Source organism: Sturnira hondurensis, unplaced genomic scaffold (assembly GCF_014824575.4).
Source record: "Sturnira hondurensis isolate 20B ecotype Veracruz unplaced genomic scaffold, ASM1482457v3 Scaffold0020237, whole genome shotgun sequence".
In the NCBI taxonomy this organism is placed as follows: Eukaryota; Metazoa; Chordata; class Mammalia; order Chiroptera; family Phyllostomidae; genus Sturnira; species Sturnira hondurensis.
This window is the reverse complement of record NW_028092868.1, coordinates 10,916,281-10,930,043: the sequence shown is the minus strand read 5'-3', so window position 1 is coordinate 10,930,043 and position 13,763 is coordinate 10,916,281. Positions and strand designations below refer to the sequence as shown.

The 13,763-nt window shown below is 41.0% G+C and overlaps 1 protein-coding gene across 3 annotated transcripts in view; it reads right to left on the bottom strand.

Annotated features, from left to right (window-relative positions):
• Positions 1-13,763, bottom strand: part of SP140 (SP140 nuclear body protein) — a 118,900-nt gene that overhangs the window by 63,769 nt on the left and 41,368 nt on the right. For all 3 annotated transcript variants that reach the window (XM_037029326.1, XM_037029327.1, XM_037029329.1), the window contains one exon: positions 12,605-12,670. In XM_037029326.1, coding sequence (XP_036885221.1) covers positions 12,605-12,670 — 66 coding nt within the window. The remainder of the gene's footprint in view (positions 1-12,604; positions 12,671-13,763) is intronic.

Genomic DNA, 13,763 nt, shown 5'->3' with positions numbered 1-13,763 from the left:
GCCTATAAAACCAGTGATTTTAACACAGAAAGACCGGCAACAAAACGAGAGGATGATTTATGGGACTCTGAATAGTGTTATTACCATGCAGATAAAATCAGTTCTTGAAATAGTGTTAAACCTGTTTGCCTACAACACAATGGCATGATATATTGGGTGGATAGTGAAAATGGGTAAAGTATTGAGAATTTGACAAGATGGAAAACATTTCTTAGTGTACAATGTAAAAAAAGATGAAAAGGCATAAATTCATAATTATTTCGAGTCTTTTTCTGGGGTTTTCAGTAAAAGTAGTCGGGTTCGAAAATTGGGATCCAGGTCATTTCTTTTGTTATTAAAAATGGTCATATATGAGGGAGTATAGCCCAAAAATGTCCTGCCAAGAGCTCTCCCTCAGTGTCCTGAAGGGTCCTGACACATCCCCAGTGGGCTGCGAGATGCTCTATTAGCCAGGCTTGGCCAACATTTCTTCCTGTGAGTACAGACAACCACAGACTACCAGCACCATTCTCCAAAACTGGATGACCCCTCTCTCCAAAAAAACAACAAAACAGAAAAGAAAATGACACACATAACCAGTGTTTAAGAATCTCGCCTACAGAATAATCTTTACAGGCATGTCTCTGTAGATCTTTGCCCAGCTACACAATAAAACCTTTCAGGAGAGTGTATAAGACGCTAGTGTCCTAGTCTTGACACCAGAGATTCTGAATCACCTGGTGTGGGTGGGGTGCAGGCATTGGTATTCTTCATGGAGTCATGAAAGGGGTAATTTTGTGTATTGGAATCATCCAGGGACTTTTAAATAATCCTAACGTGCAAGTCATAGCACAGGGTGATTGAAACAGATTTTCTGTAGGGGATCATCTAGGTCTTCAGATGACTCCACTGTGCAACCTAAGTGGAGACAGACTGAGCAGAGTCTGGTCAGTAAGGCATTATAAGTCGATGCTGAATGTCCTGTAATGTCGATTCCAGGAAAGAGACTGACAGGAATGCGGGTCAGTCTCTTGCCATCTCCTCCTTCTTCGGCCCTGGGCAGTGAGACCTAGTCCTCTATGTCTACACCCATCCAAAATAAGCCTCACAAACACTGGGCCTGAGGGCTGTTGAGATCATTGAAGATCCCCTGCATTGGCTGAAGGTCAAAATCCGTGGGGATAACATCAACATCCTATCAGGGAATTGTTTGGAGGTAAAATTTATGAAGAACTACTTGACTGTCCCTCCTCCACTGTGGATGTCATGTATCAATATTCCTACACTACATCCTATGGAGTACTGTCCCCTGGAGTTGTACAAAGGTGACTCTGTTTAAAATGGGCATCATTTTGTCACAATGAAAGAAATCAATGTATGATTTAGTTTAGACAGTGGAATTTACTTGGGTTTGGCAGACCCCAATGCAGGTAGCCATATGGTATTAGTGTGAGTAAAGATGCCCACATTTGCTAAGTGGTGGTGGTTTTATTCCTAACCTCCAGCTCAGCATCTTCATGGTTCCCTTGAGGGTGGATACGGGCCCCAGTAAAGGACACAGCTGCCCTGCATGCATGTCTCAATGGGACTCATCACTGCAAGTGCATCTTGAGCTTGGCTGCATGGTCTGGTCAGTTCCTTCTACCTGATACATGAAACCATCTTAGCTCTGCCTGCAAGGTGTGGTGAATACTTGCCATTTCCTTCTTTCCCTTCTGCTTTCTTTAAAATGCTGCTAACCTCTCAAATTTGCACCTTACCTCTAATCTGCAAGACTGCCCTGTCTATTTCTACTTCAAGTCCCATCTCTAAGGAATGCAGTGGACTATGAGTTCTGCCTCCCATAATAATAGGGAATCAAGAAGGTTTCCACCAAACAAATGCAAAAGGATGCTTTAATACTGAGACACCCAACTCCAGAACCATCTACCTGACACAGGTGATGCATTTCCTATTCTCTGTTCAAAATACACAATGACATGTTCCAACTCACTGTGAACACACTTCAGAGAAAGGTGACCATGAGACAGGTAAAATACCAGGGGAAAAGGCCTAGATTATTTGGGGGCTATACATGGGATTTAGTACTTACACACAGGTCAGCTAACATATTGTGGTGAGACTTTGATATTCTCCGCTGAAAAAAGAGAAAGATTGAGTAACAATAATGAATGAGATGTTTGCACCCATCATTTATTTAAACAGCCATTTTTTGAGGGATTCAATTCACAATCTATCCATTATTTCATACTTACTTTTATGGACCTATATACCTACAAAGAGAATTAAAAGTGCCAAAGTAGCACTGTTTGGCCCAGTCTAGTTACGTGCCCTGGCTCTCAGACCCAAGGTGGGCCTTTGTGAAGTCACGCAGGGAGAGTGGCCCAGCTTTCACAGATGTAACTGGAGGGATTCTCCTGCTTCTCCCACTGTGAGGGGCCCTCGAGCTTTCTTCTCTATATCCCACCAGAATAGCTGCAAGGAGAGTATCAAGCTGAGGACTCATCATCCACAGCCTCCAGCAACCACAGAGCCCAGATTCCTGCAATCCCTGCCGGTGTCCCAGAAGAGAATTCCATCACCCTCTGAAGCTCTTCTAGGGTATAGCTTCAAAGATAAAATGTGTTCACGGACTGCAGTGTCACCATTCTTCTTCCAGAATGTCACCCACTTCTCCTCTCCTTTCAAACCCAAGATGTCAGCTGAGTGGCATTTTAGAGGTAACTGACTGCCACCCACTAGACTTACATTGCCTGTGCACATTCAGTAGAATGACTTCCCCTCTAGATCCAGACAGCCTCTGCCTTACTCTCCATCACAGGGCACAGTGGTCATAGACAAGTGTGATCCACTGGACAATCACTTGGGAGGTGGCCATGTCACTGCCCACCTCCTGGTGTGGCCTAGATTCCCCCTGCCCTACCCATTATTCATTCTTCCATATTTGACAATAAAGTTGAAAAGTCCTTGAAGTCAAGGATATTGTTTGAATCTTCTCCAATGGATTGAATCTTCAATGGATATTGGGCATTTAGTATGAACTCAACAATTTTATGTTCAACTAGAGAATGAATGAGTATTGCGTCACTTAAGAAAACAGATTACTTGCTATTTCTTGAGCAAACATTAGCATAAAACAAATGATTATTCTTGAGGAATATATTATTTCACAAAATGGAAGCTGTCACCAAAAGGTATGAGAGGCACTTGTGAGGGGCCAGGAAGTTGTCACATAGTGACATCAGGCAATATATAGGCCTGGACCTCACAATCTCAGTGGAAGATGAAGTCCCATTGTCCAGCTCTATGTGACCTATCTTAGCATGATTCTGAGAATGTCTTGGATGGCCATTTCTACCTGAAGTGTATAGGAAGGGTATTTCTTCCCTCCCCCACTGCTTCAAGTTCTCATTCACACCCAGTCTTGGAAAAGCCATCACTTTGTCCTCTACCTGAACTCACATTATGTATTTGTCTGTTGCCTCCATATCCTTCTTCCATAGAAGAACAAACCACTTTCACAAATAGAAAGGTCTTCTTCTGGAGCCAAAGAGGTGGCATCTAAGTAAACAATTTTCCAGGCCAGGCACTCCTACATACATGGATCTGCCAGCAGCTTCCTCCCCATAGGCAGTATCCTCATGAAGGGCAAATAGTTTCTCTTCAGACAGAAAAGAATTCTGCATGTCTCTGTGCACATTTTACTCGAAGGTGTGAGAGGATGTAAATTCTCAGAAGAGAAACCTGTATTTTTGGTGCCTATCTCAGGAAATGCATATGGTTTCATAGGTGCCCCAAGATAGACTAGCTACTGCACAGGGTTCACCTCAGTGGCGGTGAGAAAACTTTACTCCATCAAGTTTCATTACAGTTAGGAAATAATTACCTTGATTTAAAAAATGCCTAGGTTTGTGTTGAAGATGACCCTGTGACTTTATTATGAAATTTCTCCATGTATTCCATAGTTATGTTTGCTTTTACCAATTTGACACCCTTACAACATCTGCAGCTACAGCTAAAACTCATCTCTGACATCTATTTTGATACCTCCTTATCATCACTGTCTCAAATGGTTTGCTCTTCAAAGAAGACTGCATACAGTATAATGTTCAAGGTAGTAACTCTGAAGGCAGATGCAAAAAAGGACAATTATAATTATCCAACTGAGAAACCACAAGATAACGTACTTTGTATGTAAAACCAGCTATGTGATAAGAACTTGTAGAAAGTTATGTAATTATTACCTTTTTTCTACCTCCATATATTCTTGGAGGATTCCATAGTAATCCTTTCTGAAAAACAAAAATATCCAAGGATATGGTCAGCCTTGTTCCTTTGTGTGGGAGTCTGGCATTTTGAACCTCTTCCCAAATACTTCTAACTTATGTCCCACTGTCTGCTCAAAACCCAGGTGTTAAATGAGACAGCATCTCCCTCTCCTCACCTGTTCTTCTTCTAGCATTCATTCATGGAACCCAGAAAATTCTCTTTAGAACCATTTTCCTTGCTCTTGTGGTTCTTCTTAAGTTATCAAAGATTTTTCTTCACAATCTCTGTGACACCTCTCACACTCTCTCCATTTCCATCAGTGCCACTCACACCTGCCTCCTCACACCAAGGCTATTCATTCAACTGATACACACAGGTCCCACACCTACAGGGTGACACACACTCTGGACGATGTTGGGCACATAATCATGGACAAACCTTCTAGAGGTCTAGAGAGACAAAAGGAATGCATGGAAAGTTAAGAATAAAACTGTGAGAGGGGCCTCAATAGTGAGTTCAGGGAGCCCAGGGAAGGGGTGACCAGGGCAGGCCAGGCAGGGAACATTCAGGCAGGAGTGACATGGGAGCTGAGCCTTGCAGGTTGACTATTGGTTTTGGGGGCTGAAAGACATTGAAGTCATTTCAAGGCCCCACATATTCTCAGATACTATTTTAATATGTCATTTCACACCTCAGGAAACTCCTTGGTACTGTACTGTCTCTGTTATGAGTTTAAACTCCTTATCCTGGCACAAATCTATCTGCAAACAACCCCAGTTGATGGATAATGCCATATCACACACAATCCTTCTACCTAAAACCACAGAGTCACATTCATTGTGGTTCTGGTTCTTACACCACTCTTTCTCGCAAGTGGTTTCTGCCCACTCTGTTTGACTGTAGACTCTTCTTTCTTTCAGTACCTAGAGTTGTCTGCAAGCACCTAGGCCAGAATGACCTTTCCCTCCTTCAGGCCCCTGCATCCACCCAGATGAAGCCCCTTTGACAAATGGATGTGCTGCCTTGTACTGAGGTATGAGTGTGGGGTATGTCTTTGCAGGAAAAAGATAAACTCGTGGGTTGGGGCTTTGCCATAATTCAGAATATATCTGGTGAGTAAATATTGACCTCAGGAAAATCACATCAAAGCCTCCTGTCACTAGAATACCTCCATCAGCCATCGTAGGGGTCTCCTGCCGCAGTACAAACTCCTCTTCCAGTACTTCCATCTTGCACGGCCTCCTTTGATTTCAAACTCTCTGGGGGTGAACCAGTTTCCATCCTCACTCTGTATGCTCTTCCTCATGACTCCTGTAAGAAACAGGTAAGTTGACCTTGGACCTTCTGTCCTCACAGGTCAGACACCAGCCTCTCAACACAGTGATTTTGGAGTTGCCCCACTGGGGCTCAAGACCACTACAGCAGGAGGGCCTGGCCTCCCCTCTCAGACATCAGAATCTCCAAACACAGCTTGTACGTCCTCTCCAAAGAGATTATCTGTTTTGTACACACATTTCTTTGACCTTTTGCAAAAAAAAGAAATAATCATTACCATCAAAATCCACATTATAAAAGTATTCCAAAATCACCTAAAAGGAATCCTCCAAGAATCCTCTCTTTCTGACAACAATGAGAAGATTTAAATTTGCTAGTAAATTCTGGAGGCAAAGAACAGGCCAGACTGTCTGGTGGCCCAGGGGCAATGTGCAGGCAGAGCTTCAAGTTGGACTGAGGTGTCCGGTGGGGGCCCTGCAGCTCATAATGGCACCATGGCCTGAGCAGTGATATATTTCTTCATTCCTGAATTCATGGACAGTCAATAGTAAAAATAATTGTGAAATGTAGCCAGTGGAAAATTTAAGTTATATATAAAAGATAATCATATGCTAAACATTATTAGTCATTAAAGAAATGCAAATCAAAACCACAATGAGATCACTTCACAGCCACTAGCATGGCCATCATTTAAAATATTAGACAATTGCAAGTGTTGGCCAGGAGAGAGAGAAATTGGAGCCCTCATACATTGTTGGTGGGAGTACAAAATAGTGTGCCTACTTTGAAAAATATTTTCATGTTCTATCAAAAGGTAACTGCAAACTTACCATTTGAACAAGCAATTTCTCTTCTGGTTATACACCCAAGAGAATTAAAAACATGTGTTCACACGAATGCTCAAAAGAGCATTATTGGTAATCCCAAGAGTGGAAATAACCCAAACTGGTGAAGGCATAAACAAAATGCAGTGTATTCACACCATAGAATATTATCTTATTTGATAATGAAAAGGAATGAAGTACTAATACATGCTATTACATGGATGAACCTTGAAAACATCATGCTAAAGGAAAGAACCAGTCACAAAATGGCTCACCCTATATGATTCCATTTATGTAAAATACCTAGAGTAGGCTGGGTTGCTTCAGGCTGGGAGGTGGGGTGAGGTGGTAGTTGGCACTGACTACTGAGAGACATGGGGTTTCCTTTAGTGGGGGACAAGGAATGTTCTAAAATTAGATCATAAATTCACAATCCTGTGAACACACAAACAAAACTCAACAATGAATCATGCACTCTGAGTGGTGACTTGTATTGTGAGTTATATCTCAGGAAAGCTGTTTAAATACTATACATCATAAATTAATTCCTAAATTAATTCTAATTAATCTCTTAAATTAATTCTTACATTAATCCCATCAATTAATTCTTTACAGATATGCCATGAAGCATATGTTAATCACCATCTCTTTGTTTGATGAGGAATTTCAGAGTCAAGAGAAGTACCCTTGTTTACTCAGACGAATCATTCACTCTTGGCACAGCTGAGGGTGGGACTCGGGATTTCTAATTCTAAATTCTGTGATCTTCTCACTACTTCTATCACCCCGTCCTAGTAATAATGATCCAGAAAGGAGGAGATAGGAAGGCAGGGGCTGAGGGCCCCTTCCCATTTTTTTCTGATTCACTTCTCAATTTGGTTCTTTGCGTATTTCCATGGTTACTTCCATGTAGTAGTGCGCATCTAATATGCATGGTGTGTTGAAGTATGAAAATATCATCTTGGGTTCCCTTGCTCCCTCTCTCAAGTGAAAATACGATCTCAAGTCCTTGAATGATGTGTAATTCACATGGGTAATTCTGGACTTCCTGTCATTCCTTCACATAAAAGTTGCAAATTAGACCACGAAACCCACCTTGTTTCAATTTCTTCTTATGTAACATCCCTTTTGCCTGTTTACAGGTCACGGGAAGTATTGCAGAGCGAAAATCCACAGTGTTATCTCTGTGCTTTCTTGACCCTGAAACAGAAGCTTTCTTCAATCTGTATCATTTTGCAATTGCACATGTACCCCTCTCCCCATGTTGAATTTGTTCCTAGAAAGACACGGGTACTTAGGGAACTTTATTCCACAAATCTTCAGAGTTTCAGAGTCTTTCAGTGGCATCTTTGATACATAACCACAGAATATCTACCTTCCCAGGGATGTTAAACTTGCTTTCACCAGAGGCGATATCACCCTCGTGGTTGCCTTCAAAGGACTGGATGTACAAATGTAAATACTTCTTCACTAGGAGCAAGGAGCTTGGGGTTGCTGCTGAGTAGAAACAAGGCGCCTGGCCAGATAAAACACAGTGGAGAGGCCGACTGGGCCGGGCCCACAGGCCTTGTGTTTGACACCTGTAGTTTCACCTCTCAAACCCCCCACAGTCAGAACGCTTTAGCAGAGACACCAGGTATCAGTACAACTGTCTTAGCTCCCCATGCAGTCAGCCCCCAGATTCTTTTGTGACAGTGACACTGCTGTCCTGGTAGAAGGGAGCTCTGCAGCTGGGCTATTTCCCTGCACTTAGGTCACTGGAGACAAAGTCTGACACTGTACTTGCCTCTTCCTGTGTGAGCTCTGACTCAGGAACAGAGAGGACAGTGATTGGGTGACCTAATGGAGATGGTGTCTGCCTCCTGTTTGTGTTCACTGCTTTGCCTCATTTCTCCCCATCAGCCTTCTCCAAAGCTGAAAGGGGAGCTCAGGAAGTTCTAGAACAATCTACAAATTGTATTTGGGGGCAGGGGGATGAAGCTAGCTACCTGATTCCACTAAAGAGTGAAACGCCTTCAAAATGAACTAACTCAAGAATAATGCGTACCTGATCCTGCCCTCTCAGCCACGTTATAGAGCCAGGGTGGGAGGAGAGGGCTGTCCATATTCCAGCTTTGAGATAGACAGACTGTCAGTACTAGAAGGGCCTTGAGATAGATAGTATGTCAGTACTAGGTGGGCTAATTCACTCTCCTGCTTCCCAGGTGAGAAAACTGAGGCAAAAGTAGTTATGTGACTGACATAAGCCCAGAGACTCAAGAGAGGGAGTCTTCTGATCACCACTCTGGGTCAGCAGTGGTGTGCAACCTGTGACTTTCTGTGCAACAGAGAGTCAGCTAAATCATTCCTGGGTTATGCATACAATTTATATGACAATAGATGAGGTCCAGCATGAAGGTTATCAGTTCAGTGGAGACAGCAGCACCACAGGGCACCCTGGACCCCTGGGGTCTGGTTTAGATGTGTCACCAAGTAAATGGTTTGTCAGATGACCTTCCTTCTGCCTGTGATGTATTTGGAAACAGCCCAAGTCACATACATTTCTCAGGAGTTAGTAAAGCTACATGAAGCAATCGGGTAAATTAATTTATTACTGAAAACACAGAGTAGAGCACAGGAAATAGATGTATAGTTATTGAAAGTATATCCCCCCTCCAAAAAGAAGTATATTCCCCTTCCTTCATTGTCTCTTTACTAAATTCTCTTCTTTAAGGCTCTGTTACCACGATATAATGGATTCTACATCTGCCTCTCTTTTTCCCTGACAAAAATGAAAAAAATACAATCACAGTTGCAGATACCTTTTTAAATAGTTTTTAAAAAGTTACCTTCTGAAGTACCTTTTTTCAGATATTAGTGTTTTTCAAAATGTAAATGTAACTTCCTCAAAGCCTGACTAGAGCATAAAGAACAATATATATTCCTTAGTCTTTAAACTACCAGGAATTAATCTTAGGCTCATCATCTCTTTTATTTTTCATAACCTCACATGAGTTAAACAAACAAACAGTTGAAATCAGCATTTTCCTCATATCTCAAGCAGCCATGTGATTCGTGTTGAACAGATTCCAGTCATACATCTACTAATTTATTCAGTCTTTCCAACAAATATATGAGATCAAGATGATGATTACTCCCATTAGAAAAACTAACATATTCTGAGAAAATTGAGGGGGAAACTACAAAATTAAGTTAATACATATTAGGACTCTTTCAGTGGAGAGACAGAAAAAAATAGAAATTCTGTGCATTAAGAATAACCCTGTGGTGGGCACAGGTGAGAAGCACATTATACACATTACCTTGTACAAATAAAGTTATCTGTGCAGAAAGTGATGTGTAAATGAAGTAAATATGACCAAGGGCTTTGTCTACCTTGGTTTGAACAGATGTTATAATCAGAGAACCTACCAGAAGATGACTAGTCAAGAGGAATGAGTAGAATTGAGTCTTACAAAACCGTAGTTCCAAGCAGTAACTAAGGACTGGCTTGATAGATGTTACAGCAGAGAATGCTCCTCTATTTGTAAGTTAATTGGCTATGACTATGCATCTCAATGTTTGCTATTATTGAAACGTGTCATACTTTTTAAGGCAGAAAGACAAATTCATTTCCTTCTCTCTTTGTTCTATGCCCTCCACCCAACCACCACCATCTGTTGATGCCAGGTACAGTTTTGTAGAGTCCAAGAAGAAATATTTTCTGGACTACCCAGTCCAAAGTGTAGGAAACTCTAAGCACGTTAGGAGCTTATGAGACCAGCAACGTAAGAAAGATATTCCTTTTGATCAAACCCGCTCAGTAAAATAACCCCACTTTCTGATTTTTAGACTTAACCGTTACTGAGAGGTTTTTTATTTCTTCAAGATCAAAATGGCTCCATGGGACAAATATTAATAATTAGACCTTAGCACAAAATCATGTAAATTTCAGACTGGCAAACTGTCTCCTTATTTTTACATAACCACAATAACAGCCGCTCAAACAAGATGGTTATGGAGATGGGTAAACTTGTGTAAGAGAGTGGAACACTTGGATATTAACAGCCATAGGCAAAGGAGATCTACTAAAAAGGTGAAAATGTAGTTTTGGAAGAGGCAGATTAACTTTTTTTGCTCCCTCTTGCTTCTCCCCCCTGGAAGGTGGGTCGCCAGGTGATAAATAGAAGGCCATCCACGCAGGTGAATGCTCTCCAAAAGGTTCTCCTCAACTCCTCTTTCACCCAAGAGGCCAAAGTAATGAGGGACTCTGGAAAGCCAGGCTACGTCTGGCTCTCTCTCGTTCCTCCCTCCCCTCCTGAAAGCCTGTGCTCAGACCCCAGGGAGAAGAGATCCAGACAGCTTATTCTCACCTTCCCTATATGCAGTCAAGCTTGACACCAAGCTCTGATTGCAACCTTGGACAGTGCAGCAAATACAGAAGACTGTCTGAGTCTCTCCTGAAACTGGTGAATATGTTGGATTTAGCTTTCATCAAACTTGTTAGGCCTAATATTTTTAGGGTAAACAAGGAAATACATTAAACTTCACCTCGCCTACGGAGCATTTGGTATGAGGAGACTTGGAGTTTGGAGTTTAAAACCAGCTAATTCATAAGAGCACTATCGCATTTTACTTTCACAATGTATTGGCTGAGCAAGGCAGGACTTAACTATTTTTTGTGTCCCCAGGTTGTAATAGCCATTTAATAATACTGAAATCTCATCACAACCCTAATAAAGAGGGAAAAAATTGTAGGTCTCAGGATGAAAAGAGCTATGATACAAATGCCAACAGTTGACCACAGAATGGTTTTCCAGATTTCATAGCTCTCAAATTGACTGGTAAACTTGACTAGTAAAAAGTCAGGGAGAATCGATGTTCCTCAGAATGTTAGCAAACTTATACTGACTCACGTAGTGCAAAGGGGAAGTGGCACAATGCTTATCTCCTGCCTACTCTCGGCAGGCTCCCGCAGATTCATGTTAACCTTCCTTCTACTCAAGACCAACTGGCCGACAGCTTTGCTGTGGTTTAAGAACAGGCGGGGGAAATCCAACTGCGCAAAACTGCAACTGCCATGTGAAGTCACCTTCACGCTGCACTCAGACAAGACAGCAAGTTCGTGGTGCGGCGTCTCAAGCAGGTGTCCAGAATATTCTCTGCTTTCAGGAAGGACAACTTTAAATTACAGGCAAAATCTCACTGTATTTTGGGAAAAAATCATTTAGAACTTACCTATATGTATACAGACATAAATGTACCTGTTACCATGACTAAACTCTAGTACCTGCTATTTTGAAAATAATCACTCTTAAAATGGGTGCACCCACTTTCTTTTTTCCCAAAATTGTACAAATTCACTAACCAGGAAGCCATGTAAAATGGCAAAAACATAAGACGTGCAAATTGGTGAAAATTGGAGATTTTTCAGTGGACTCTGAAATTCTATGATATATATCAACTGATTCAGAATTTTCAATGCTATGAAAAAAGAGGTCTCACACTCATTTTTTTCAGAAAAAAAGAGTGCCTTAAATCATGACTAAAATAAACAAAATGTCAGGAGACTGATTAACTTGATCAAAAATATCCTTGTAAGGATTTCTCTTTGCATATGTTACTATTTAAATAATACTCTTATTACAAAAGTTGCATGTGTTTACTAATTTTAATGTGCACACATGCATCTACCAAATTCAAATAAAAATATAAATATAATCTATATTTCAATGACCAAATGTAATAACCACATATATTTTATGGATGAATTGTCATTGATTTTTCTTTATATTTATAATTATATTTCTCTATACAGAGAGTTTGATAAATATGTATAAATAAACATTTATACATATAAAAACATATTTGCACAAATACATATGTTTACATATGTTTACATATATGTGGGTTTTTACCACCTATACACACTCATACACATATGGTCTGCTTTGTTGATGTGCCTTCTTTGGAACATCTTCCTTAATTAATCAATAAGAATTATTGACGCAGTGGAGAAGCCATGTACTGAGGATGGCAGTGTCTCCCTATTAGCCTGGATCATTTGGCTCTGGATGACTTTGTGTGTGAGACATAAACCATTTTGTTGAAGCCACTGCATTTTCAGGCCTCTCTGTTACAGCCTCTTAGCCTATATTCTACCTGACACGGTAGTGGGGAAACTGTCAGGGCCCACAGGGGACTGCAGGCCACAAGGGCACGAGAAGCAGTGCCGTCCTAAACTCCAAAGGTGTGACTGCTTTACTTTGCCTGCTTACCTCTTTGATGTATGTTTCTCTGCTGTTTTCTTTTATATTGTGTCCAGGCATGCCCTTTCTTTTTTCCTTCAGAAAAGAAGAGAATAAGTTAATTTTTCAGAGCTATCAATATATCTCAAAGCCTCATTGGTCAGTGGTGTTCAAGTACTTTTTTTAGACTTTGATCCTCAAGAATGGGGTAAAATCCTTAACTACCAGTGTAGCAGCATTAGATTATAATTCACTATGCATGGATGTGAAAGACAATAGGAAATAAACTTTCTTTGAAAATGTTTTTAAAAATCACATGTAAGTGTGAGTTTATTTCTGGAGTCTCTATGCTGTTACATTGATCTATATGTTTGTTTTGGTGCTAGTGCCATATTGTTTTGAATACCATAGCTTTGTAATATATTTTGAAATCCAAGCATACTGTGGTTCCAATTTGCTTTCTTCTTTCTCAAGATTGCTTTAGCTATTCCGGGTCTTTTGTGGTTTCATAAATTTCAGGATTATTTGTTCTAGTTCTGTAAAATATGCCATTCATATTTTGATAAGGATTGCACTGAATCGGTAGATTGCTTGGGCAGAAATAAACCCAAACTTACATGGTGGATTGAACTGTGATAAAGGAGGCAAGAATTATAGTGGGGAGAAGACAGTGTCCTCAATAAATTAAACTGAACAGATACATACAAAGTATTCTCCATGGCAATTCTGCATGCCTCATTATCTTCCCAAGGAGGCTTCAACGGCAAGCTGCCTTGGAAATGGGAGATCATGTAACCCTCCAGGGGAGAGGGAAGACTTGTTTACTGACTAGTATAAAACCAGAGGACATCTCCCTCCTCTCCTCAGCGGATATTTGCTTAGGTTTTAGAGAGTAAAATAATGTCTCCTTCAGGAGTAAGGATAGAGCAGGCTTACTAACAGGTTTATTAAACCCTTTCTAAGACTGGGGGTTTCTGACAGATAGGAACAGTTTCTAAGCTTGGATTCCTCAGCTTGGCATAGCCTCTGTGTGCAGTACCACCGTTACATGGGTTTCCAAGAAAAAAAGAACTAATGCATCTGCCCCATAGCCTAGCAATTTCATTTCTAGGGATTTATACAAGAGAGATGAAGGCACAGAGAGAGAAATACTTCGACAAAAATGTTCATTGCAGCATTTTTATGCTAG